This window comes from Drosophila montana, unplaced genomic scaffold, assembly GCF_035044405.1.
Source record: "Drosophila montana isolate Dmon_TW-CO22-7 unplaced genomic scaffold, ASM3504440v1 contig_3319_1, whole genome shotgun sequence".
Classification (NCBI taxonomy): Eukaryota; Metazoa; Arthropoda; class Insecta; order Diptera; family Drosophilidae; genus Drosophila; species Drosophila montana.
The window spans coordinates 341,634-369,261 of NW_026998204.1; the positions used below are offsets into that span (position 1 = coordinate 341,634).

The 27,628-nt window shown below is 40.1% G+C and overlaps 2 protein-coding genes across 2 annotated transcripts in view; one reads left to right on the forward strand and one right to left on the reverse strand.

The window, feature by feature from the left end:
- The window catches only part of dpr1 (defective proboscis extension response 1), a 77,967-nt gene that overhangs the window by 44,510 nt on the left and 5,829 nt on the right, over positions 1–27,628 (forward strand). The window contains exons 2-4 of the mRNA XM_064690952.1: positions 4,119–4,291; positions 16,116–16,193; positions 16,265–16,397. Of these exons, the coding sequence (XP_064547022.1) occupies positions 4,119–4,291; positions 16,116–16,193; positions 16,265–16,397 (384 nt within the window). The remainder of the gene's footprint in view (positions 1–4,118; positions 4,292–16,115; positions 16,194–16,264; positions 16,398–27,628) is intronic.
- LOC135434398 (E3 ubiquitin-protein ligase MARCHF4) lies at positions 6,961–10,167 on the reverse strand. The gene is made up of 6 exons (XM_064690974.1): positions 9,877–10,167; positions 9,262–9,817; positions 8,302–8,436; positions 7,818–8,037; positions 7,679–7,740; positions 6,961–7,618 (listed from the first exon to the last, which is right to left on the reverse strand). The coding sequence occupies exons 1-6, from the start codon at positions 9,893–9,895 to the stop codon at positions 7,129–7,131; spliced, it is 1,482 nt and encodes a 493-aa protein (XP_064547044.1). The 5' UTR covers positions 9,896–10,167; the 3' UTR covers positions 6,961–7,128.

A 27,628-nucleotide genomic window follows, 5' to 3' on the forward strand; every position in this document is an offset into this window, starting at 1 on the left:
CAACATGAGCACGCAGCAAATTTTCCATGCATAAACTTAAAATTAGCGCCCAGCAAAAACGCACACACACACACACACACATAGAGCACACACAGAGCTGCTTGCCGGTCTGGTCATAAATTTCATGCCTGCTGATAAACAATAAATTAAGTTCAGCTTCAGCCGAACAGGACACGTATCCTTGCTGTTCCATGGATTTCCCACGCATTTCCACGCCACGCACGCATACGTGCAAAATTCCAAAAAGCTAATTTCGTTCGGTTTTCGTTGCCCGGCCAGGCCAGGCCGGGCAACCCACTTTGGGCATACGCCTCATGTGCTGCGTTTTGGCCAGGGTACAGCTAGGTGCGTCGGCTTTAATATCCTGTAGCCAAAATAAATGGCTAAGAATGAGGGTATATGAAAGTATTGCTAATATGTGTGCAAATCGCAATCGAAATAGTTTATAATACATGAACAAAGACAGAGTGAATTTTATATATCTTTTAGTATATAAGTATATTCATCTGAAGTTTATGTCTTTATTCATCTGTCCGATCTTGGGAGCACAGGATTGTATCCAATCCAAGAAGTCGGACATGCAATATAGATATCCCCAAATGTCAGTTATGCTATGATAAATGTTTGCAGATATAGATATAGATATTGATATAGATATGGATATAGATATAGATATAGATATAGATATAGATATAGATATAGATATAGATATAGATATAGATATAGATATAGATATAGATATAGATATAGATATAGATATAGATATAGATATATATATAGATATAGATATAGATATGGATATAGATATAGATATAGATATGGATATAGATATAGATTTGGATATAGATATAGATATGGATATAGATATAGATATAGATATAGATATGGATATAGATATAGATATAGATATAGATATAGATATGGATATAGATATAGATATAGATATAGATATAGATATAGATATAGATATAGATATAGATATAGATATAGATATAGATATAGATATAGATATAGATATAGATATAGATATAGATATAGATATAGATATAGATGTAGATATAGATATAGATATAGATATAGATATAGATATAGATATAGATATAGATATAGATATAGATATAGATATAGATATAGATATAGATATAGATATAGATATAGATATAGATATAGATATAGATATAGATATAGATATAGATATAGATATAGATATAGATATAGATATAGATATAGATATAGATATAGATATAGATATAGATATAGATATAGATATAGATATAGATATTGATATACATATAGATAAAGATATAGATATAGATATAGATATAGATATATATATATATAGATAAAGTCATCCTATATAGAAATCTGTTCACAACCTAGTTTATTTTCCCCTGAGAGCAGAGTTATATGCAGTCGACTTCAGCGTGCTTTAGAGGTTGCATTAAAGTTTTAAAATACGCTGCTTACAGGGTATCTGCGCGTTGAGCTAGCCTTTCCTTTAGTTTGCCTGGCAAATCAGTCTATACAGTTGCCTCGCTGTCAAAAGTCCTTTCATTTACAGCGACTATATTCATATTCAGGCTCAAGTTGTCCTCTTCTTGTTTTTGTCTTTAAGCGATTTTATCTGCGCTTCAGCTCTTATCTCATGTATCTCATAGATATACTTAGTTTAACCTCGAGATATCAAACAGCAAATTAAATATGCAAATTTGGTGTTCAGCTCTCAGTTTTCAGCTCTCAGTTTTGCTGCATATCTCTTGCAGCGTGGAAATTGCTTTTCTTTTCGTCTCTCCCTCTCCTCTCCCTCTCTCCCTCTCTGGCTTTACTCATTTTTTTTTGGTTCGTTTTTCTTTTCGTGTTGTTTTTAGAATTATCTACACTTTGGATACTTTGCATATTGGCTGAGCGTTTGGTGGGGCACGTACAGCAATGTTGCGGGCGCACATTAAATTTAACTTTGTGTTCGAATTTCGCAGTAAATCGTAAAATTTGTCATGCCCCAAAACTCGTCATAGCCTCCCTTTCCCATTTTTGCGTGCCTCAACGCATGTGGTAAAAGTTTTGCGTATGTTTTGCAGCTGCCTTTTCGCGCGTGTTACCCAAAAAGTTTTCGCTGTCGATTCTCGTTGCGTGCTTTTGCGGCGCGTGCGGAAAAGGAAATGTGCAACAGCAGCCGGTTGGGAAGCGGGGCTGGGGCACAAAAAAACCGTAGCATACTTTTGTGCGCTTTATATATTTCGACTCTTACGACACGTTTGGCGCCCCGCTCGACAACCCGCCTGCAATTCAGTTCAAAGTTCGATAAACTGGTTGCCTTCCTGTCTGTCTCTGTCCTTCTGCCTGCCGCTTGGCTCATTCAATTATTCCAATTCCAGTTGGCTGACTGCGCCGTGTACGCTGATTTCTGCAAAACGCTTTGATGTGCAAAAACTTTGAGACACTGTCTATCCGTCCGACTGTCTCACTCTCTGTGCCTGCCTGCCAGTCCGTCTGTCTGTCTTTATCTCTATCGCGTATTGATGAACTTATTTTAGCAGTTGGCTAAAACAAGATTCGCTTCTGGTCCGGCCTGGGCGCTTATCTGGCCATGTTCCTTCGCCTGACTTTTGGGCTCTGCTCAAAGTTTGGCTGCAAAAACATAGTTAAGAAGCCAAACTGAGAAGTTTTACTTATTTTTTTTCTTTTTGGAGAGCTATTGCCTGGCCATTTGGCTAAGCTGTATTTGCTCCTTTTGATTTCCTGTTATATATAAGCTGCTTCCCCCCCCCTCAAACAGCCTGCCCCGCCCGAACTCGTCGTCATTTCAGCGGCAACCATATTAATTTTCAATTAAATCGCGTTTCATATTGCTTCCGTGCTGCGGTTTGTTTGTTAATGCCGCATTAAATCCTAGCCTCGAGCTCTAAATGCCTGCACACACCAACAGTGATCTAGTCGGCAGAGACCGACTAGGAGATACCCTGAAACCGAGTTACAGTTTCTCTTTCCTTTGACTAAAACTCAGTCTGGGAAATGAGTTCTTGATTAACTTTGTTTTTAAAGTCTTATTCTTATGATTGTTTCAGAGAATAGATATGGCATTTAAATGTGTGTAAATACCTAAGCCCAAGGCTATATCTCCAAATATTCTTACAATTTAGACTTTACAGGGAATGGATATTAAAACACATGAAATATTCTAAATCTTTGAATACTATGGGAGAGTGTATATACGAAATGTGACGTCTCCAGCTCTTATAAACTTCGAGATATGCTCAAAAGAAAAGATATCGATATCGATTTTTATCGATTTCTTAGAAATGGACCAAGAAAATGATATTCTAACACGAAAGTGATCTTTTCTTGCATTAGAAGCATCAACGTCCTAATTTACAGTTCTCTCATCTCCGATGACTTCTTCTGTCTGTTACATACATTTGCACAATATCATTATACCCCTCTTATCCAATTTAAACAGATGCAGGGTATAACAGCAAGAACAACAACAAAGTATGGGCTGAGCAAACATTTAGAGAGAAACAAACATGAGCTGATATAAATAAATTCGCATTTCCAATGAAACGTTAATAATCCATATACAAATCTATATATACGAAAAGGATGCAGGAAATGCTGGGCGGGCAAATCTTCAGTTGGGGCTGCTATATACACACAGATATATGCATACATATATATATATATATATAAGTATATATGTGTATTTGTAAACAAGCGTACAATATGCTAAGGCAAGAGCAAAAATAAAACGGGGAATATAATTGTTTGTTGAAGATTTTTGTGTTTTTCTGTTGAATTTTTATGAGAATTTTATTACTTTTCAGTTTTTGCGAGTGTTTTGTGCGTTGCCTGGCATAGCGCACCCCTCTCTAACACACACACAAACTTACTAACACACACTCACACACACAAATGCACACTCACACACATATGGGAGACTGTACCACATTGTGGCCTGGCATTGGAAGGCCTTTTGCTCGAAACAATACGTATGCACAATGAAAATGAAAATAAATTTCCATTTGGCACAAGTTTTTTTTTATGCTACAGCAATTTCACACTCTCACTGCCCCCTCTCTCACACTTACCCCCTCTCTCTCCATTCTCTCTCTCTCTTGTAGGCTATAGCGCTGCGTTGGCCCCAACACCAGCAACAACAACATTAACAACAACAACAATCTCGCCCTCAAATCTGCTGCCCTATTTCGACTTTGATGTGCCGCGAAACTTGACCGTCACCGTGGGCCAAACGGGCTTCCTGCACTGCCGCGTGGAGCGACTGGGCGATAAGGATGTAAGTATCAAATATAACAATATACATATATACCAAGGGTGGAGTCTATTTTATACATTTGTTGGGGACTGTATCAGAAACGTGTTGCAAATTCTCAGAAAAAAAGTTTAGCGATATTTTTTCCCAGTTTTAGATGCAAGATTGAGCTAGAGGCCAAAACATGAACAAAGAGCCAAACTTAATACAAATCGCTTGAGTTTTAACCGAGTTATGGGGATGGGAAATTTTGTCCAATGTTTATATAGGATATTTGACGTTACCATTTTCACATGGATTTCGACCAAAAATAATGTTGCCAGATTTAGATGCCAGATTGATCTAAGGGTCGAACCATGAAGAAAAAGATAAACCTTATGAAAATCGGATAAGAAATGACCGAGTTATGGGGGTGGGAAATTTTGGCCTATGTCTAAATAGGATATTTGAGGCTACCATTTTCACATGGATTTCGACCAAAAATAATGTTGCCAGATTTAGATGCCAGATTGATCTAAGGGTCAAACCGTGAAGAAAAAGATAAACCTTATGAAAATCGGATAAAAAATGACCGAGTTATGGGGGTGGGAAATTTTGGCCTATGTCTATATAGGATATTTGAGGTTACCATTTTCACTTGAATTTCGACCAAAACTAATGTTGCCAGATTTAGATGCCAGATTGATCTAAGGGTCAAACCATTAAGAAAAAGATAAACCTTATGAAAATCGGATAAGAAATGACCGAGTATTGGGTTGGGTAATTTTGACCAATGTCTATATAGGATATTTGAGGTTACCATTTTCACTTGAATTTCGACCAAAACTAATGTTGCCAGATTTAGATGCCAGATTGATCTAAGGGTCAAACCATTAAGAAAAAGATAAACCTTATGAAAATCGGATAAAAAATAACCGAGTTATGGGGGTGGGAAATTTTGTCCTATGTCTATATAGGCTATTTGAGGTTACCATTTTCACATGGATTTCGACCAAAAATAATGTTGCCAGATTTAGATGCCAGATTGATCTAAGGGTCAAACCGTGAAGAAAAAGCCAAACCTTATTAAAATCCGTTGAATTTTGACCAAGTTATGGGGGTGGGAAATTTTGACCTATGTCTATATAGTGTATTTGAGGTTACCATTTTCACTTGAATTTCGACCAAAAATAATGTTGCCAGATTTAGATGCCAGATTGATCTAAGGGTCAAACCGTGAAGAAAAAGATAAACCTTATGAAAATCGGATAAAAAATGACCGAGTTATGGGGGTGGGAAATTTTGACCTATGTCTATATAAGATATTTGAGGTTACCATTTTCACTTGAATTTCGACCAAAAATAATGTTGCCATATTTAGATGCCAAATTGATCTAAGGCTCAAACCATGAAGAAAAAGCCAAACCTTATTAAAATCCGTTGAATTTTGACCAAGTTATGGGGGTGGGAAATTTCGACCTAGCTCAGCTTCCTAGCTCTTACGGTTTGGGCTCTGCTTTGACCACCAATCAGTCAGTCAGGACAAACAGTTTAATATATAGAGATTTATATAGGCGTACCACAATTTGCAATATCTAATTATTAATCAATTATGAAATATTTGAAGAAGAAAAAAAAATTCTTGCTGCCAAATATCTGAAATTCGATCTGATTTTTCTTAATCTTTTACCCAAGTTCGGAGCATGAAATTTAAGAGTTTTGCTTTATAACTTTTTATGCAGCAGCATTTTTGAAAAAGTATTTTTTTTCCATGAAAAGAAAGTAAAGGAAAGAAAGAAATAAGCGCATGCCAAGGCACAAAGTGTTGCAATGCAAATCCAATAAATGGAAATATGAACTGCTTTGGTAACAAAACAATTCCTTGGAGATTTGCGCTTATAAAAGCTTTGCTGCCCGTTTTTTTTTTCCCCTCTTTTTTTTCCTTAACAGCTAAGACTTTCTAGGAACTACTTGCCTTTGCTTTCAATTTTGGGTTTAGTTGATAACAAAAAAAATATGTATAAAGAGAATGTGAAGAGGCCGTATGGAGCAGTGGGGATTTGAAGCTATTTAGGCTGGCAAATGCTCAATCATTTGGCTTGACGTGAGCCAGTGATTGCCTGAGCCTGGCCAGCAACATTGATTGAAGGTCGCCGTGCTGTTAACCCTTTGCAAAATAGTAATAGCAGCAGCAGGAGCAGTATTGGCCTGTAGGCTACTTCCTAATATGTCAACATCAGCAACAGCAGCAGCAACAGCAGCAGCAGGAGCAAAGCCCACGCAGCGACAGCTTTAGGCGGTCACGAAGGCAAATACGCCCACGAGTGGGACTGGATTTGAAGTGTAGAGGATGGATTTATGCTGGCACTGTAGATGTATATTAAATGCGCAGGACTCGAACCAAATTACTGCCTGATTACTGAAGCTGCACTCGAAGCGAAAAATGTTGCCCACAGTGAAGCGAGCTAACGAGGTCGGGTTGACAACGGGGGTTAGGCGCAGAGCGCTAGAGCTAAGACGAAATGACTAATTTATGAGCCATCAATCACGTGACTGACTAGCAGGCAGGCTGGCTGGCTCGTCCTATCAGGCTTTAATTTGCACCGGCTCATGCCGGAAACGGAAGTTGCGCTGCGTAAAGGAAGCCAGACAAGTGCAGACACGCAGCTTAATCTAAACGCACATCAAATAAAGAAGGAGCAACAAAGTTTAGCTCGTTTAAGACAAGTTCTCCTGGCGAGTTCATTAAAAGCATTGAAAGTACATTAAATAAATGACAGGCAAAAACATTCCGAGAGCATATACATGCATATATATAAAGCCCAGAGAGCCTTGCCCTTGAGCCCTTAATTACAAACTGTCCACGGGGCATTACAGACTACTTAGATTCTTGCCTCCGATTGCTGCTGCTGCGGCTCCTTCTCACAATCGACGTCGACGACGACGTCGGCAGCAGGCGGCATTGCGACATCGCTGCACTTGGAATTGAGCATTGGGGATTTGGGATTTGAACTGGCGCTCACCATGGCCAGTTCGATGGCCGTTTCGGTGCTGTTCGAGGCATTCAATGTTGGCGCCATTTCTGTTTTGTTCGTTTCTGTCAGCGGCTTATCCACAGCAGCTGCAGCTGGAGGAGGAGGAGGAGGAAAAGGTCTGGGCAGCGAGGAGGCGCTGGAGGAGGGCGTCAGGAATTGTGGCTGCGAGGAGCGCGCCTGGACATCCAGCTGATCATGATGCGTAAACATGGATGCCGTTGTCGAGGCAGTGTCTACTGTTAGCTGCTGCTGTTGCTGCTGCTGCACGCGATTTGGATTGGGAAAGGGTCGTCGATTCTCCAAAATGAGCTTAATATCGCGCGCCGATTGCCACCAGCTGGGAGGGGGTAGGAGGAAATTACACTTGAAGTGGACACCAAGAGCAACTACTGCTTACCGATACCAGGGCGTTAGCTGCGACTTGATCAGCATATAGATATTGGCAAAATAGACGGTAATCTGTGGGCGGAAGGGAGCTTCATATTAGAGAGAGAGAGAGAGAGAGAGAGAGAGAGAGAAGGGGACTCGATACAGACCGTCATGAACAAGAAGAACAACATCCAGGACTTGGTCCACAGCTTGCTCAGTCCCCAGGATTGCGTGTGCATCGCATAATACTGTATGCCCACCAGCAGGGTGCCAATTATGCCAAATGCGACCAAAGTCAGCAGCGAGAACATTTGGCAATCCTCCTGCAGGGCGCGCCGGCTCATGGCACGCGAGTACCACAAGCGCAGCGATTGCAGGCAGGTGTAGCTAATGGAGAGACGAGGAAGGGTTGGAAGGGGGACACAGTGAACAAGGGCTGCGCAAATGTGGGGCAATTAGTTAGCTCAAAGCTTTCAGTGATTAAAAAAGTGGCAAAGCCTAAGCCGACTCGACTTCGGCTGATGAAGAGTGTCGACTCTGTCAAGAGAGTTTGCCACACAACTTTGAACTGTTGCCACTTGGCTTGCCCCAAAAGCTCCCTCCCTCTCCCGCTTCCCCCGGCACCCGTTGCAGGGCTTTTATTGCACTTACCGGAGCGTCTGTTCCGTGTTATAATGAAACTGGCACAGCTCACAGATTGTGCAGCGCGAGGTGCTAATCCAGCGCTCCAGGCAATGTACGTGCACATATGTCAGCGAGCCCTTGCACAAGCACGGCGACACGAGTCTGCAAACAGAACAAAAACAAAAACAAAGGCAGGGCGGTTAATAGGGGGGGGTTGTGTTAACAACAATAGCGGGACTTAAATGTGCGGACAGATGGGCAAACAGTTCAACAAGCATCCGGTGCAAACAGCCTGACATTTCCACATATATGCTAGGCTACATATGTTGCGCCTCCGTCCGCATTTTAATAATTTATACAAATAATATTTGCGAGATAAACTACAGATACATAAACTATATAAACCTATATATATATTTATGCAAATATATATATATATATATATATATATGTATGTAATTATGTAATTGTTATGGTGGAGCACATTACGCTAATTTTATTAAAATGTCATGCAATTAATTTTTTGCATTTTGCGGTCGCACGCACAATGTTTATTGTCATTTTGTCTGATACGCTGTAACCGCAGCGCCGCAAGGGGTATATGCAGTTGTGTATCATGTTTTAACTGGCTATAAATTAATTGGAATTCGAGTAGCATAAATTTAGCAAAGGCTAAATAGGGTATATATAGGATATCATAGGTTCTATAAGAATATTCGAATATATTCTATATATACTAAATGAATACATGAATATATGGTATATGCCGGTTAGTTACTTTAACTACAATATTAATTTTCCGTTTTCAATAAGAATTTTATCGGAATTAATCTACATCTACATTAATCTACTAAGAAATCATGTGCCTTTTACAGGGCATTCCCTAGTCGTTTATACCACAACAACAGCTCTGTCGTGCGTTATAATTTAAACGGCATAGATGTGCTTATAGATAGTTATAGGTATGCGATTTATTATCGTACTCACTGTTCGGGATTATCGGCATTGTGGCAAATGCGACAGACGAGCGAGCCAATCGATGGCATCGAATCGCTGGAATTGGTCGCCTCGCAGTCCAGATTGAGGTTGTTGCACTGCGTGCCGCTGTCCGCGCAGCGACGCAGCAGCGGAATGGCCAAATCGCTGCCGGCTGCCAGATTGACGACACCCGACGAGATGTTGGCGGCGACAAGGGCTGCCTCGGTGCTGGCCAGCGGCTGGGCGTAGCTGTCGATGTTTTGCGAAAGTATCTGGAACTGGACGTTCGGCTTGAGGCCCAGCGTTATGGAGCAGCCGGCCTGATCGGCTGCCTCGACCTGATTGACGGCATCACGCTCCGCCGGCTTTACGTTTGTGTTGTTGCTGTTGTTGTTGTTGGCCTGGAGCGGCACTTGGGGCTCCTTCGAGCTGATGCATGTCTCGACAATGATCATGGCGGGCGGCGTATCGTCGGTGCTGCTGTTCGAGACAAGCTCATCGATATCCAGCTGTAAATTGGTGTCCGGCTTCAATGAATCCTGCTCGACCTGGCCGCCAGTGGCATCTGTAGAACGGATAAATAGAATACAAGTTTTATGTAGAGTAAATGAATCGAATGCAGACCGAATCGCTCGCTCTCCATTGTGAGCTGCTTGGCTATGATTCCCGATAATCCGATATGCAAAACAAATGTATTCAAAGGCGAGGCTCTCTCTCTCTCTCTCTCTCTCTTTTCTCTCTCTCTCTCACACACACTCTCTCTGTCTGTCTATCTCTTGCTCGCGCTTATGTCGATACTTGTGGTATAAATTAACCAAAATTTTAAAACATTCCGCTTGTATAAAAACTCTGATCGATTATTGTGTGCTTATGTGCTGCTACAGTCAAGAGCGCCTGCTACTAACTCAGCGACTGCTTGATTCCAACTGAGAAATGTGTATATAAATGGGATATGTGTTATATATATAAAGGTATATATGATTGCCTGATATGCCTAGGCAGTTTTCATCAATTTTCCACCTTTGTCAGTGGTTTTTCACATTTTATTCACCCATATTCCACTTGGCTGGGTGGAATTGAACTATCAACGTGTTGCAAAATGCCATTTAAATACGTTAAACTACTTCAGTGTTGTAAAATTCCGTTCGTCAGTTTCTTCCCCTACAACACTCTTTAATTTTCTAGTCCTTGGATCAGCAATTAGTTAGTTTGTTAGTTAGAAGAGATAAAAAGAGAGCAGAAAGGGAAAAAAAACAAACATTAATTGTAATTGACAGAGTGGAACCGCGCGCTGTCACCCACAGCTACTGCCCATAAACTCAAATTGAAAGTGTAACAGTTACGGCAAATAACTTTGTCGCCGCTTGGCTTTCATCCCAAAAACACCCGGCACCCTGCACCCTGCAACCTGCTCTAGCCTCCGTACACTGTTATTTCTGGGCCGGGACTATGCACTCGAAGTTGTCGGCTGCTCTGCTCTCGTGTAATTTATGCCCGCGCTGTTAGTTCGTTAGGCTTCCCTGCAGCTGTGTGTACTTGGGTGTGTGCTTGGGTGTGTGTAAGAGCATCTCCCGTCTGTGTGTGTCATTACCATACCGAACTGCTGCTTCAAATTTTACTCCCTTTTTGTGCCGTGTGCGTCAGCTTGTTGTTGTTGTTTTTTTCCCTCTCTCTCTCTGGTTGTTTTTTTTTTTGTCGGCGCCGGAAGCTGCTCGAATCCGCTTGTTCAACTTGACTTCACAGGATTCACTGCGTGCGCTGCGTTGATTTATTACGGCGGGCGCAAAGCCAACGCAAAACATTCTCATAAGCGCGTTCCGTTCAGCATCAACAACATGAGAGGCACCCGCAATTTGGCCATGTTACAACAACAGCAACAGCTACGAAAACAACAACGAAAAAACACGCTGAAAAAAAGATACTAGCGCACAACAAGCTAAAATTGAAGCCTTTCAAGTTGCCGAAGTTTTAATACGCTTGCACAATTGAAGGAATGATTATCCTTCTAGACATGGCTTGGAGGAGATTGGATAGCAAAGCTTGACATACTCCCAACTATTCCTATAGAAGCTATATAATATAGTAGTCCGATTTGAGATCGTTTTGCAGATATATCAGGAGAAGCGGCAAGCGACTTATAGAAGAGCTTGGTAAATATACCTTAAGATACAGAAAAGTTCTCTATAAAAAGATTCGTCCATATTGGTTATTTGATATAGAAGTTCGATGTTCGATTCTATAGAATTTTGTTAATGTTCAAGATATCGCAGTATCTTCAAAAGCAAAGAAGAACTTCATTCTCGACCGATCGTTTCCCAGGCAGCTTTATGATTCCATGCTTTTTTCCTGCCAGGAAAAGAAAGACAGACCTATTACACACTTGGATCTATAAGATCTGTAGAATCCTATATATTGATCGATCATATATACACAGTCTTCTTAGAGTCGTCGGCCTTGCCAAGAAGTTAAAATGCCCGCTGGCAAGTGTATTCAAAAACAAAAGGCCATTTCAATATCTATATCAAAGCGAAAAGTTTAGCCAGCGAACCCTTTTTAATGCCATGGCCGTTCGCTTGCTTGTTTCTGACGCGTTGTCCCAAAAATCGGTTAACAAGTTTGTTTACAAAAACAGTTCGAAGAGTGGAGAAAAGTCAGAAAAGTGGAACATGAAAAGTGGAAAGTGAAAAGTTGAGATCTTTATTCGCGCTGCGCATAATTTACTTTGTCCGGCGATTGTCTGTTTACACACACACACACACACACACAGACAGATTGTGAATGCACTCAAATGATCAAATGATGACCATTTCATTTAGTTGTAGAGAAAGTTCATTAGTTTTTCCCATTTTGGGGCCAGGCAATTTGTAAATAGGAAAACAAAGCGGCAAACAGTGTGCAACATTTTCTTGGCTTTTACAATTTTAATGAAATTTTCACACCATTTCCGGCTGGGACAAAGCCAGCGAGAGAGTTGCCACACACACACACACGCACACAAACATAGAATAACTGCAACTGTGTAGCAGCTCTCAAGTTGGCCGAGAGCTTCCCAAAGTCCAAAGTCTAAAGTCTGTGCCTTGGTTAGAGACGCAGAAAATGCGTCAGCAAAGTTTTTAATGTATTTTCGCCAAGTTTGCACGCACACACACCGAGAAAACTTCCTTCATTTGGCAATGTTATAAAATGACAAAAACAAAAAACAGGCAGCTGTAGTTGAGCTGGCCAAAAAAACTGGAACAGGCCGAGGCAAAAGTTTTGCCCAAGCCAAGCCAAGCAGCACACAAAGTGTTAAATAATATAAAACTATGCTTGTGGTATTTATTTAAACCTAAAGACATTACGAAAATTATACCCCGAGCACAAAGTTTACCAGTCGACAGTCACGCCCCTCCTCCCCTCTACTCTCCCCCCCTCCAACCAGTTGCTGACACACTGGGGACACGACTCGGCGGGCAACACGGGATCTCTGGCTGTCTGCAACCTGTGGCAAGCTGGCAAATCCCTCAGCAACGGCGAATTGAACTAACTGCTGTCCACAAACACACACAAACAAAATATAGATATATACACATCAGATACATGTATATATATATATGTATAGTGCACCTGGCTAAAAAGCTTTGGCTCTAAAGTTGAGAAACTTTTCACTTTTGCCTTTGGATTTTGCTTGGAAATTAAATATTAACGGATTTGGTTACAAAAAAAAAATGTCGTAGTTCGTGATTACAAAACTAAGTAAGTAGCTTTAGAAACTGATGACTTAAGCATTTGTTATTATGTTAGCATTAGCTGTATTTTTTTTTTTAAAGAATAAAGAAAGAAATTGCTCGGCTAAATGTAAATAAATGAACTAAGTGTAGGAGCCGTTATGATTTGAAAGTCTCTTATTACTGCAGGTCAAAACCACGTCCTCTTTATTCGCTTCTCTGCCAAAGACTGACTCTCAGATCTTCTATGATTGTCTAACACTCTTTTCTTAGTAACACTAGCTATCGAACAATGCTTAACACTAGTTATCGAACAATGCTTAACACTAGCTATCGATAGGAGGTGCAGCTTCTCTGTTGTGTCGCTAGCTGCCTGCTACATAAGTGAACATATTTTTATTTTAGCTTTCTCCCTTTTGCTGGGGACTCTTTCTCTCAAATAAGAGCCAAAAATATATGATTCTTTATGCAAGACGTACTTCTAATCAGCACGAAATAACATATGTTCCTTTCGATAGTATTTTTATCGATACCTGCTTTTACTTTAATAATATCGATAAGTATCGACGTTGACATTTGGGTTTTTCAAGCATAACTCGAGGATTATAAGAGCTAGAGACACAAAACTTGTTGTGTAGACACTTGCTTAGTATATACAGATTAGGAATATTCCGTATATTAAATAACTCAGACCATTTCGCCCAAATATGGCAAAAAATGCATTTTAATAGATCGAGTTTTTACCTTGATATACATACTTATTAGTATGCCATATCTAAGCCCTGAAAATTATATAAAGATCGGACCATCAACTCCAAATTATTCATTTGAGCGGGTTAGGGCATCTCCAAGTCGCGCACGCCCAACTAGGCCACGCTTGCTTCTTTTTTATAGATATTACTTAACTATTGGCAATATACAGTCAATCTGTCTGCTGTTATTGCCGCTCTATCTATCGCTCTCTATTAAAAGCCTGACCTCGCGCCGTAAACGGGTTTAGTTTGAAGTCCATTTCGGGGCTTTGCTTGTCCAGCTGCTCGGAATCGTGACCCCTTTCTATGGTCGTATTGTAGGCGTTTTATTTGGAATTCGCAAATGCATTGGCTTATTTGGCGCCGTGGAATGCAGGACAACAATTCGGAATCGAAGTCAAGTCTATGATGGAAAGCATAAAAATTGGCGCATAAAACTTTTACAAGCAAATGAATTTTATTTTTACGTATTACGTGACCGTTGCCATTCGCAGCTTTTCTCCATTTTGATGGCAAGGCTTTTGTTGTGCCAGTGTGTGTGTGTGTGTGTTGGTGTGTGTGTTGACTTTAGCGGCAATCGAATGAATTTATTAGAAGCGACCCGGATCAGAGGACACTGGCCAGGGCCAATAAAGTAAAGCAAAGGCAGCGATACAAAATGAAAGGATAGTAAAGAATTGTTTATTTACGCTATTTACTTGTACTTGATAGTTTCGTCAGTTCCGTCAGTTCTGTTGGTTCCGTTTTTTATTGGCAAATGCTTCGCACATGCTTCGCTGCCTCAGGCAAGGACGCAAGTCATAAAATCTATTAATGAAGAACTGGCCAAGTTTTTTGGCCGCATATTTTACATTTATGTTGACAGTCGCAAATATCGAGCGCACTTTTAAATACATAAACGTATATATACCTATATATTTATATATATATACATACTTGCCGACATTGCAAAAGTTTTTGGCCAGCGTAATTAAAATTGAGCATCACGACAACAGCAACAGCAACAATGGCAGAGTGAAAACAAAACTAAGGTCATTAAATAAATTGGAAACAATGTGCCAAAAGGGCACAAAGGTCGACCAAAATGCCGGAGCATAAATGAAAAAAAAAAGAAAGAAATCTCAGCGAAATACAAAACCAGGGCTAATGGTTAGCCCAGCCGAGAGGGTTTCTCGGAGCGAGGCAATCAAATGAAAATGTAATTCAAGCTCTAATAAAAATTGGCCAAATAGAGGCCAACAATGGGCCTGGCCCGGCCGAGCCCGGGCATTTGAAACAATTCGAGGACATTCGACTGCAAAATGTCGCCAGCTTAAAGACTTTGCAATTGTCTGAGTTATTTATGTAGCCGTAGCTATAAAACTGTAGCTTTGAGCATCGATAAGAGCTGCTTTCATTTGAAAATCTATTCCTCTCCTTCTCTATTTTTTTGGTTAGCTGTCAACGTTGCGTATGCGCAACCCTTTTCACACACATGAATACGGGGATAATACGCACTTAGGCTTTGGTTTAATGTTTGCTTTCTTTTATGCCCCGGCAGAAGGTGTTCCATATTATTCACACAAGTCGGATTCGTTCGGTTCGCTTGACTATGTCATGTAGTTGGCAATGCTTGATTAAGAGTAAGGTTTTTTTTATGAAACACTTTTCTGTGCTTCAAGATAGTTCGACTAAGCTTAACTTTTACGAGCTTCGCTTATCTTTGAATATTTCTATATTATATTATCCGATTCAGGTAGGTCGGAAAGGAAAGGAACTTATGCACTTCCAAGACGTATGTCTAGTGTATTTAAACTTCGACGTGCCTTAGACAGCATTTCTTTCTCTTTTTGATATATTCTAAATAGAGTTATAAATGCCAAGTCCCAAATTGTGAAACCTTATCATATATTATCAGGAGATGAAATTGGAAATTTACTCACAAAATGCAAAATATGGATGGAAATATTTCCCAATTTCCCAATACGTCCGCAAGGGTATTTAATATTCGTTGTTTTCTTGCCTTTGCTGGTATTTGCCATTGATGAAATGCGAGAAACAAAAGCGAAATGCTTAAGATTAACAAAAACAGCAGCAAACCAAAAGTACCAAACACGCCCAATAAAAGTAGCCAAAAAAAGAAAGTAAACTTTGTGCTTTGTTTGTGTGGCAAGTGGCAAGTGGCAACTGTGGCAGTGTGGCACGAATGCTGGCAACAAAACTGGATACACCGAGCACACAAAGCGCTGTTAAACGCACTTGGGCGAAACTTTTAAGTGCGGAATTTGTAATTTTTAAACTTTTCAACTTTGCAGACACAGAGCACAGAGCTCAAGTGAACAACAAGTCTTTATCTCGCAGCTACTCATTTTCTCCTTCTCACTTTCTCCAATATTAATTCTTCTTCTACTTCTCTTATTTGCAGGTCTCGTGGATACGCAAACGTGATCTGCATATACTCACCGCCGGCAGCACCACCTACACCTCCGATCAGCGCTTTCAGGTGAGCTACACTTGCCACGCCCCCAACCTCCCTCTCTTTTATTAATGCCTTTGAATTGTGGCTTGTTGCAGGTGTTGCGGCCCGATAACTCGGCCAATTGGACGCTGCAAATCAAATATCCGCAGCCGCGCGACTCTGGCGTCTACGAGTGCCAAATCAACACGGAACCCAAAATGTCGCTCTCATATACATTTAATGTTGTGGGTGAGTATGAATCCGCTAGAATGAGTGGAAATAGCTGCAAATGCAGGAAACTTGATAGCTGCGTAGGGCATACTTTTACGCAGTGCCTTAGCTTCTTGGCTATGCGAAATTAAAGGGTTTCATGCAAAGAAAATTTAGCTGAAGTATGCATAAATTTAAAATATTGAAATTGGATGGTTTTCTTGACAAGAAAAGTCACTGGTTTGATATGGGGCAGTTGCAGTTCTAAGACATGGTCTTGCTTTGCATGATATTTATATGCATAGCAGAGAAGATCTGCGAGCCCATATCTCAAGTCAATATCAATAGAAGAACCTGGTCTATCTTCTTGTTTTTCAATTCATCAACTATTCTGACCTTAAACTAGGCCAGAATCTATAATTTTGAGGCAGACTGTGCATATTGCAAAATCATATTGCAGATATAAAGAGCAAGAAGTTGAGGGATGAAAGACATAGTATAAAATTTTGCTGTCACAGGAATAATCTGTGGCAAATAAAGTTTTTATATCGTGGACCTATTGAAAATGGTTAAAAGGCAATATTGGTTTTGTGCATATGTATGTAACAGGCAGAGGGAATCATTTCCAAGCCCATTAAATATATATATTCTTGATCAGCATGAATAGCCTAATCGAGTTAGACATGTCCGTCCGTCCGTCCGTATGTATGAACGCAAGGATCTCAGAACCTATAACAGCTACAGGCTTGTAAATTTGAACGTAGATTCTCCTAGTGCCAACGCAGTTTATTTTCAATGATCGATAACTTGGCACGTTTGCAAGCAATCGATAGAACAACTTGTCGAAATTCTATTTTTTGAGCAAATCTCTTAACTTTTAAGAGCTAGAGTCGCCTAATTTGACATGTGTCTTCAATAGTATCACATACAGATGAGGAAACATTCACTTTATAGTTATCGCCATATAATTTAAAATGTACCAAATAAACTAATTCATTTGTCAGCCTTATGATACCCATTAGAGTCTACCTGAATAAACATACTTATGCTTTCGGGCGTATATGCATAATGACATAACTAAGCACACAATTTGTACGCTTTGTGCTGAAAACAAGTTCAGGCACTTTAGAGTTGTGGCCTTAAAGTATCCCATTGGTAATATTTGTCGCCGGGCATGTCAGCTCTGGGACCAGAAGGCGACATTAAAGAGCTCACAAATGTGGGGCTCGAAAATTTACTTGTTAGACCCAACCAAATATCGACATGTTGTAATGCCAAGCTGGCTGCTAATAGCCAATGCAAAGGCATAAAGAACTTTACCCTTTTGGCAATTATCATAACTCTTTGGGCCAGAAGGCCAACCACATTCAAATGGGCGAAAATTCACTCGGGCTAAAAACATTTTGCCAAAAATCCAAAAACCTGCCACAATTTTGGGTGGCATTGCGAAAATTGGTCACAAAACCACTGAAGTGCTTACTTTTATGAGACACGGTGTGTGTGTTTAAGTGTGTGTGTGTGTATGTGTGTGTGCAAGTGTTGTGGGCTTCAAATATGTATGGCAACACTGGCAGCGGAACAGTTCAAGTTGTGCCTGCTGCTAAGTCTCATGTTTGCCAGCTGCATGCAGCTTTCATGAGCTTAAGGAAGTCATACAATATGCATGCTATATACACACACGTGGCTGTAAGTGTAAGTGTGTGTGTGATTGAGTGTGTGTGTGTGTGTGTGAGTATGTGTGTGTGTGTAGGAGAGTGTGTGCTGTAGCCCTCTCTGTGCCAGGCACATAGTCAGTCAGCCGAAGTGCTTCGTGAGATTATAAAATTGCGAATTCGATTATGCACAAATTGCCTTGCTATCAAGTTGTTGCTGTTGTTGTTCCCTTTATACCCTGTAACCTTTGTTAAATATATTAAAAAAAGGTTAATGTGCATAGGGAAGCATAGCACATGAACCTATGTATGCCATATATACAAATGTCTATCTCTGTGCTTCGTTTCTTTAGACTTTTGGTACACTTATAAGGAGCAAAGAAGAAGCACAAAGGCAATACCAAGTGTACAGGGTAGCTCGTAGTCGTTCAATCTTTTGCTCGTTTGCCTTAAAGATTGTTTCATATACGCTGTAAGGCTTAGGTGTATATTTGCGTCTTCTTTACGCATGAGTTTGCTCTGTTTTGCTTGGGTCCAAAACGCCTCTAATTAGCTTAAGTTAACACCTGAAAAGGTGTGAGCTCTACACACACACACACACACACACATTTACAGAAGCTGACCCTTTGTTATAGTCAGCAGTTTTTGAGGCTAATTGAAAAATGTTCCCTCCTATCTAAGGTTTCGACCAGGCTGTAACCAAAACGAACTGTTTTAGCAAAATATTTAACTTTTTATCTATGGCCTACAACTGTGAGGGGGTTGGTGAGGGGGTTGGTGCGGGGTTGGTGCGGGGTTACGGAGGCTGGTCTGCATTGCTTATGAATTTTTCGTTCAGTGCATTTTTATCGTATATCGCATTAGCAATGCATTTTTGTTAAAAGTTTCTGGTGCGGAAGAATGCCTTCAATGAGCTTATTTGATTTCTGATCTCTGCTTCTATATAGACATGTGCATGCATGTGCGTGTGTGTGGGTGTGCATGTGTGTGTGTGTGGGAGTGTGTGTGTGTGTTGTTTTAGCTAACTCATCGGAGGCTGGCCACATGGCCAACGACTTTGGTACAACATAAATGCTTTGGTCAGCTTCAATGTTATGAATGTTTTAGTGCAAACACTCGCACACACACACACACACACACACACATACAGGCAAAGAAAACAAGTTAACACGCATATGGTTGAAGAAGACAACAACTTGACAGACTGACAGAACAAACGTCAAGTCAGACAGCCACAGCATAGACAAACACTCACACACACACACACACACACACACACACACACATCCAGCAGAGCACAATGGTCATAAATATTACATTTGCGGAAATGCAAATGACTGCCAAAACGGTTGCATGAGCCACGCCCATCGCCGGCACACGCTCGCCTCCCCTGCCCCCACGCTTTGCTCTGCGCCCACGCATACGATTCTCTAGCTCATGTTCGTACTCATTTGAATGCCCAAAAAGAAATGTGCATATAAAATATTCGACATGCCACTCACGTGGAAAGCGGCAGCCCACATAGCGCCACAGTGGTGCAAGAGTTATTTGTTGATGGCCAATTGCTAAATTATACGCATGTGATATTAAAATAAAAAAATATATAAAATAAAATGCAGACGTTATCAATTTAAAGTGAATGTTAAAGAAAGTTTTGTCTTTATAAAGAATTTGAAATAAAAAGAATTTATAGATTAAAATATTTATAATTTAAATATCTAATCTATCTAATTTTATTGCTTGACAATTTATTAAGTGACACATTTGATAAATATTCAACAATTGACGAGCGTTTAAAAATTTAACGGAATGAAGTTCAAAGCACATTTGCCTGACTGTGCGGCATTTAATTCAGTACAGGGTATATTCAAGCAGCCAGCTTTCCACGTTTAAATATTATTCATACCAATTTTTTAAGGGTTAAACAAGTTTAAAATTGCTTTGAATAAAAACTCAGTTTTCTAAATGACTTTCGGCAAATGAAACAAAAAGGTTGCGGGTTCGAATCCCGGGTTAGTGTATGCACAGGGTATTATGCGTAGTTTGTAATTAAATAGCATACTAACAATAAAGTTATGTATTATACAATTTTCTGTAGTCTATAATACAATATATACCAAGATTCTGCACAGTGGACACAAAATTAAGGATTCGAAGTCCCGTAAAAAAAAATATGTATATTTTCAAAGAAATGTATATTTTCAAATGGAAAGTGCGTGAAATTTCTTCTAGTTTAGATAATTATTATTTCCGAATTTATTCTTTATGCTTTTTTTTACCACTGTAGATGAACTGTTGTTGTTGGGATGCTATTGTCGTTGCACACACATCTGATGTTGTGTCAGTATTTTTTATGCGCTTATGCAAATAAAAATTTTGCACTAAAAATTCCATAAATTTGTTTTTTGTTTTCCCTCGCTCAGAGTCTTTTTTTCTCTTTCTGTTGGTGCTAGTGAAAATTGTATTACAGCGCGAGGCGCACCGAAACGCCATAAACATCAGTCAAGATACTCGAGTCCGACCCCGCCGCTGCTGCCGCTGCTGCAGCAATACTTTAGACATTTTAATGTAAAAGCAGGCGCTTCAATTGCTTAAATTACCAAGTTTATTACCAAGTCTCGACAAGGTGTCAAACTATGCAGGAAGCTGGCTGACTCCGAACTCTCAACGAACTCACGACAGCGTCGTGTCGCCAGTGTGGAATTTAATTTGGAATTTAAGCAAAATTACCAAGCTAGCTGCGCCTGATAAAGAAGCCAAATTGTAAATTGTAAATGAAATTATGTACTTTCTGTGCCTCAAAACAGACACGACAGCGCACGCCAGCGAAAAGGAGCTCTAAAAAAAAAAGGTGTTGTTGATGCCGCTAAAAAATTTGTTTACCAGCGCACAAGTAATCAAGCGTAACTATACAAAAATATATATATATATATATACATGTTTATATACAGACTGAATAAGTGGAAAAAAGTAAATTGCTGCCTGGCAAAGATACAGGTGGGCTGCTGAGGAATTTAAGCAAAATGCGGGCAATTTAAATGCGCAGCCCAAGAAAATGAAGAAGCTGTAAAGAAGTTGTCTGCCTTGGCTAGATTGGCTAGATTAATGCTAGAAAGCAACACTCAAGCTAAAAGGAACGAGAAGTCTCGTGTTCCGCCTTCGCCTTCTGTTGACATTAGCAGCCAGCAAATTGCATGCAATCAAGCGCAAATAATTTCTGTGCCGTCGAGTTAAACATTCAATTTGTGCGCCTTTTATTGCACAATATTGTTTATCTGAGGTGGAGCCAAGGGCGTCCACAAAGAGCACTTCTCCGCAAAATAATAGCACAAACAAAAGCAAATGGTAAAAAAAATATAAAATAAATAAAATAGACAAGCTTCTTTTATATCGAGGAGCACACAAATAGAAAAGAGCATTAAAAGGCATTTGCCAATCATTGAAGTACATACTTTATACAGAACTTTACTTTTTAGCTTGTTATTTTGAGCTCGAAGCTCAAAAGTCAGAGCTGCCATTATGAAGTCGCAAGGCCAGCTCTCGATTTCTACATAGTTTTTCTCAGAACTTAAACGAATTTCGTTTAGATTAGGTTTTTGGCATAGAGTTGAGCTCTAGATGAATGCTGCATTCAAACATTGAAACAAGTATTTTGCTCTTAATGCAAGCTTCAACTTTAGCCTAGTATTTAATTTGGATCTGGCTTAAAATTTTGAAAAAAATTTCAATCAAGCAAAATTTCAACATTTGCAACTTTTGTGAGTTTGCCAAAACGTCGTTGATTTTGATGCCGAGTAAGGTTTTTTTGTTCTAGTTTTAACACCTGATATAGTCCTGCATTTAAATCTGGAAATCAAAATTTTGCTCTTCATGCAAGCTTAAATTGTTGTCTAGAATTTCATCTGGTTTAAAATTAAAAACAAAAATCACTTAAGCAGAAATTCGACATTTGCAGCCAAAACAAAAACCTGATGCGAAATGACTTTTTGATCAGGTATCTGAATTAATCCTGCATTTAAATCTGGAAATTCGGTCGAAATACATTTACACAATTTTAGTGTTAAATCTCTTATTGACACGGGCCAAAATTTAAAAAATAAATCGATTTTCATGAGAACTGCCTTTTTGGTATTGATATAAGCTTTAGTTTAATTCTGCTTTTAAAAGAGGAATTAAAAGTCTAAATAAATAGTTATACACATATTACAATATTTAACCACAAGAGTGTGATGTACATATTAAAATATTTAACAACAGAATTTGCTGTAAATACTTTTGTCTTAGCTTAGCTTTTGTATCCAGAATTGTTCTCTAAATGTGTCTAAATATTCCATATAAGTCCTTAACAATGATATTTCATGTTCTTCACATAATTTGTAAGTCAAGAACTTGACTATAATAATTCACAGAACGACCTAAAAGCCGAGCTCTTGTGCGTAATTGAGTGTAAATACATAATTAAACCAAAATTTCGGCATAAAATTCAATAACTTTGCTTCGGGGCAGATAATTGCACTAGTTTCAAAATATTCGAATTTGCAATTATTTATGTAATTAGAAGCCAGCCACATGCACATTTTGGAGCTGATAATTAATAACACGAAATAAATGCAAGCTTTGAGAATTTTATGGGCCATTTGCAGTTTCCTTTATGCTCGACTCAAATGCGCAATGCAATTTTCTGTCCCGGACCGCAATTCAAATGTATCACTTAAATTGCGGTTCTTAAGGCAACAATAAGCCAGCAATTATTTGCATATTAAAAGCTTAAAGCCGCTACTTGGGAGTTATTTGGCACTCGCTGCCGGGCTGGCATTGTCTTGGCCCTGAGCTAGAGTTTTGTTTGGGGGGAGGATTTTTGGCTCGCGAGCAGCTGACCCAAATTCCAGGGCAAATTGCACGTTTATTTAACTTATTACACAAAGCGCCGCACAGTGGCACTCGAAACAGCTAAACACTCTAGTGGGGCGTGCTTGACTAGCAGATACCCTGCACGCAACGCCAAGCTGCCAACGTGGTTGGACTTGAATTAAGTTTAACACGTTCGAGTCTCTAGTAAACAGAGTAGCTGGAGAACTTGCCTAAAATGGGCTAAGCTTGTCGTCCTGATCTGGAATATATAAGCTTGAAGCTATTTCCATTCCATGACACATATTTTCTCTAGAACTAATACCCCTTTTACATATTTAATTCGTTTGGGGTATAAGAAGAAACTTCTCCTGCTCCTTATGCTCCCTTTGCTCATCATATATTTCAAGTATAAAGTCCCTAGCAGACAGCTCGTCGTCCTGATCAGGAAAATAAGCTCAAAGATGCTTCCATCAATCCATGCAGTACATTTTCTCAAGAAACGATGTCCCTTTTACATGTTCAAAGAGTTTAGTTTGCTCCATAAGCTATCATATATCAAGTCTCTGGCAGACAGATAGACTCAGCTCATTTTCCCCAACTGTCTATCTCAAACCAATATACCCCTTCAGCCCGTTAACTAGCCTTGTATAGAAAGAAACCGCATTACAAAGTGCATTACGCTTTATTTATGTAAACTCAAGCAGGACTCCGGCCTACAGCCGGACACAAAATGTAGGCGCAAATGAAATTGCAAAACATAATTCGTAATAGGAAAATGTTTTACTATTTCATTGTGAGAGATGGCAAGAAAAAGCTGTGGGTGGGCGAAGGAAAATAATATACTAGAATTACATTTTCGTGCGAATCGATGATAAATTGCCAGGAATATTATCAGCGTGTGGTTCGGAGCTCATGATTAATGTCCCACGAATTATTAATAACAATAATAATAATAATAAGGAATGAAATTGGCAAATGAAAATGGCAGAGAACACGGCGAACATATAACTATGGCCCGTGTCTGGGGCAATGATAATGATGTTTTGGCATTTCATTTGGGCCATTGTTTGGGCCGCGTTTTGACAGCCACAGCCAAAAATGCTTGAGAATATTTCAATCAATTGTGTGTGTGCTTGAGACGAGTGCGAGGCTGCTTGTGCCGCTGACTTTTACAAATTGAATTTATTTATTTGATTTGACAATTAATTCCAAGCAATTTGCGTCTCAAGTTTCTACTGCTGGTCTGGCAAGATTAATAGCCAGGGCGCGCGGCTCGGTTTACTTTAAATCTGCGCGCGGCTAAAAGCGGCGCAAAAACGGCTAAATAAAAACGCATAAAAACACTGTTAAATTGTATGTCACTTAGCGCGGCGAAACGAGCGAAACGAAAACGAGAACGAGGCAATAAATACTCGTATATGTTGTACATGTGTGCAAACATACATCAACATATGCGGCGCAATAAATTTTTACAATAGCAGCAGCAGCAGCAGCAGACGCAGCGCTGCTTAAATTGCGAGCCCGACCAGCAGATACCCTTTACAACAAATAACCATATGTCACTGTAAGAAATTTGAATTTGAACCGGCGACTAGCTGTTTGCTGGTTCAACGCTGCGACAACTGAGACAAATAACCATATGTCACTGTCAGAAATTTGAATTTGAACCGGCGACTAGCTGCTTGCTGGTTCGACGCTGCGACAACTGAGACAGATACTTTCTACAACAAATAACCATATGTCACTGTAAGAAACTTGAATTTGAACCGGCGACTAGCTGTTTGCTGGTTCGACGCTGCGACAACTGAGACAGATACCCTTTACAACAAATAACCATATGTCACTGTAAGATATTTGAATTTGAACTGGCGACTACACGCTTGCCAGTTCAACGCTGCGACAACTGACACAGATACTCTCTACAACAAATAACCATATGTCACTGTAAGATATTTGAATTTGAACTGGCGACTACACGCTTGCCAGTTCAACGCTGCGACAACTGATACAGATACCCTCTACAACAAATAACCATATGTCACTGCAAGAAACTTGAATTTGAACCGGCGACTACACGCTTGCCAGTTCAACGCTGCGACAACTAAGTTAAGCATGCTGCAGTCTTCCAAACGAAGCGCCTCGCTCGCTTTCTAGGCTACATATTTCCAGACATTTAAGAGATATATTCCCGAACAAAGTTCAAACAACTTTCAGCCATAAACTTTCATTATCCATCCCAAGTATTTTTGCCCAGCTTAAGTCGCTGCATGCGGCTGATCCCGTTGACCTACATAAAGTATAAGTATTATATACCCGGTTAACATGAATTGCACAGGGCATAACAAGCTGCATTGTGGCACGACCGAAAGTATGCCATGCGCAAAGTTCATTGCTCCAAATGTTTATGTTTATGGGCATAGGCTTATGCGCATTTTATGCGCGAAATCAAGAAAAATGAAAATGCATTTTCATGCCATTCCCATCCTCCTCTCTCCCCCATTTTCTTACACTCTGCTTGCTGTGGCAACCCACACCCGAATCCCTCTGTCTGTCCGTCTGTCTGTCTGTCTGTTTGCCTGTGGCTGCACAAATTTTAAGCCATTCGGCGGTTCCGTCGACTGTGTGTGTAAACAAGGCCTGAGCCTTTGAATGCCTCTGTCTGTGTGTGTGTGTGTGTGTGTGGGCTTTTTGCCTGGCTCACAGCCGTTGTTGCCAGCTGTCTTTATCGCTTCTCTTCTCTATTTTTTTTGTGGCCTGCTGCGCCTTGGCATTTGGCCAGCAGCAGACTCTGCAGCTTTCTGGCCTGGGTCAACACTAATGAAAACTTCAAACAGCTGGGGCCAATAGCCAGCAATTGCGCTTAGGCGGCAAAGTTTCTGGCCTAAACGCTGGCCATTCATAATGCAGGTGGATTGCAGCTGAAAAACATTTAATCTAATTATTGCTAAGTAGCCAATTTGCCACACGGTTGTGGCACACGCCTCTCGGGTATTTATTTCCATTCTCCAAAGAAAGAAAGACTTTCTTCGACAAGCCGCAAATCAAATACCCTAATGGAACTGTTATGTTAAAGGAATTGTAAAGCTCGTAAGTGCTGCAATTAGTCTAGATAATTGTATAGACAGAGAATTGCAAAGAAGCACGAAGCCTTTCAATACTATGTATATATCTACCATATATATTTGCATGTTCACATTTCATGACAAAATTATGGTACCCTACCTGGGATGGCATAATAAATACATATATCCAAGCCAGCAGCTCGCTGACAGCGAGCAATGCAAGTTTTCCTGGGCGAAAAGAAAAGCAAACTCGGCTAAAATGGCAGCAAAACGTGGCACAGCCACATGCGGGCACACACACACACACACCTGCTAACACCTACTAGTTGGGGCGGGGTGTGCCAGGTGGTTGGGGTCGTGGTTTCTGTGCCACGTTGTCAGCTGCATGTGTGGCAATAATTTTTGGCTAGCTGCTTTGTTTGCGCGCTTTGGGCGCACGGTTGTAGCCAAGTCAGCGCCAAAAGTCATAGACACTTGGCTTTGCCTGCCACAATTGTTTTGCCAGGTAAAACAACAACAACAACAACAACTGGGAACAACAAACAAGAACTCGTCGCAACGTGTGCGGGTCCATAAAGCAGCCAGATAATCGCCTGGCATGTTCGAATTCCATTTGGGGTTCGTTTTCCCACTTTCAGCCAAGCGCCACTCTATTATTATGGAGCTTGGCATTTAATTTAGATTAACATTTCGCACAGCTCTCTCACACACACACACACACATACACACATCTAGCTCAACCCCTGCTTCCGCTTTCCTTATTACAGCTTTAAGCCTGAACGCGTTTTCCTTCCTTTTTTTTTTTTAAATTTTGGTGTGTTTCCCACATCAAAGCGCATTACGAGCTAAGTAAAAGCAAGAGTAGAAAAGAAATGAGAAAAATCGACAGCGTGTGTGCTTTTACTTTGCTTAAGCCAATTGTTTAGCTTCAGTTTTTATGGTTTTATCAGGTACAAGCAGATATAAGCACATATAAGAAGTCATAAAATCAGCGCCAAGTTTTCTAAATGAGTTTGTTCGGCAAAGTACGTTAAAAAGTTTCCTATCAAATATCAGATAGAAGCGGAAATTTCCCGACCGAAATTATTTGTGTAATTAGCACGAACTGCAGACAGATACAAAGCACCTCAAATTGCCATCATATAACATATTTCTTTGTGAAGAATAAAAAGAAAGAAACAAATATGAAAATAGCACCTTTTTCTACCTCATTTGAACCAGCGACATCTAGCTTGTCTGTTCGAAGCTCAGAGAAATATTTTAAATTTACAATTCCTGCTATATTTGATCCACCGACTTCTCGCTTGCTTGTCTGACGAATATGAAATCTGTCAATTGCTGCAGCATTTGAACCAGCGACTTCTCGCTTGCTTGTCCGACGGTCAGGCATTTATAAAAACTCTCAGTTGAAACAGCGCCTTTTCGCTTGCTTGTCTGACGCTCAGACATATGTTATAATTGACAATTCCTGCTGCATTTGAACCGGCGACTCCTCGCTTGCCGAAGCTTGCCAATTGTTGCGTCGCTTGTTTGTTCGACGTTTAGAGAGAGACTTCTCGCTGGCTTATCCGACGCTTAGACAAATGTAATAATTGACGAATCCTGCCGCGTTTGAACCAGCGACATTTCGCTTGTCTGACCGACACTCAGACACCTAAGCTGCACAGGCTGATGATGTCACGTTTGCAAAGTTTGGCCAAGGCTT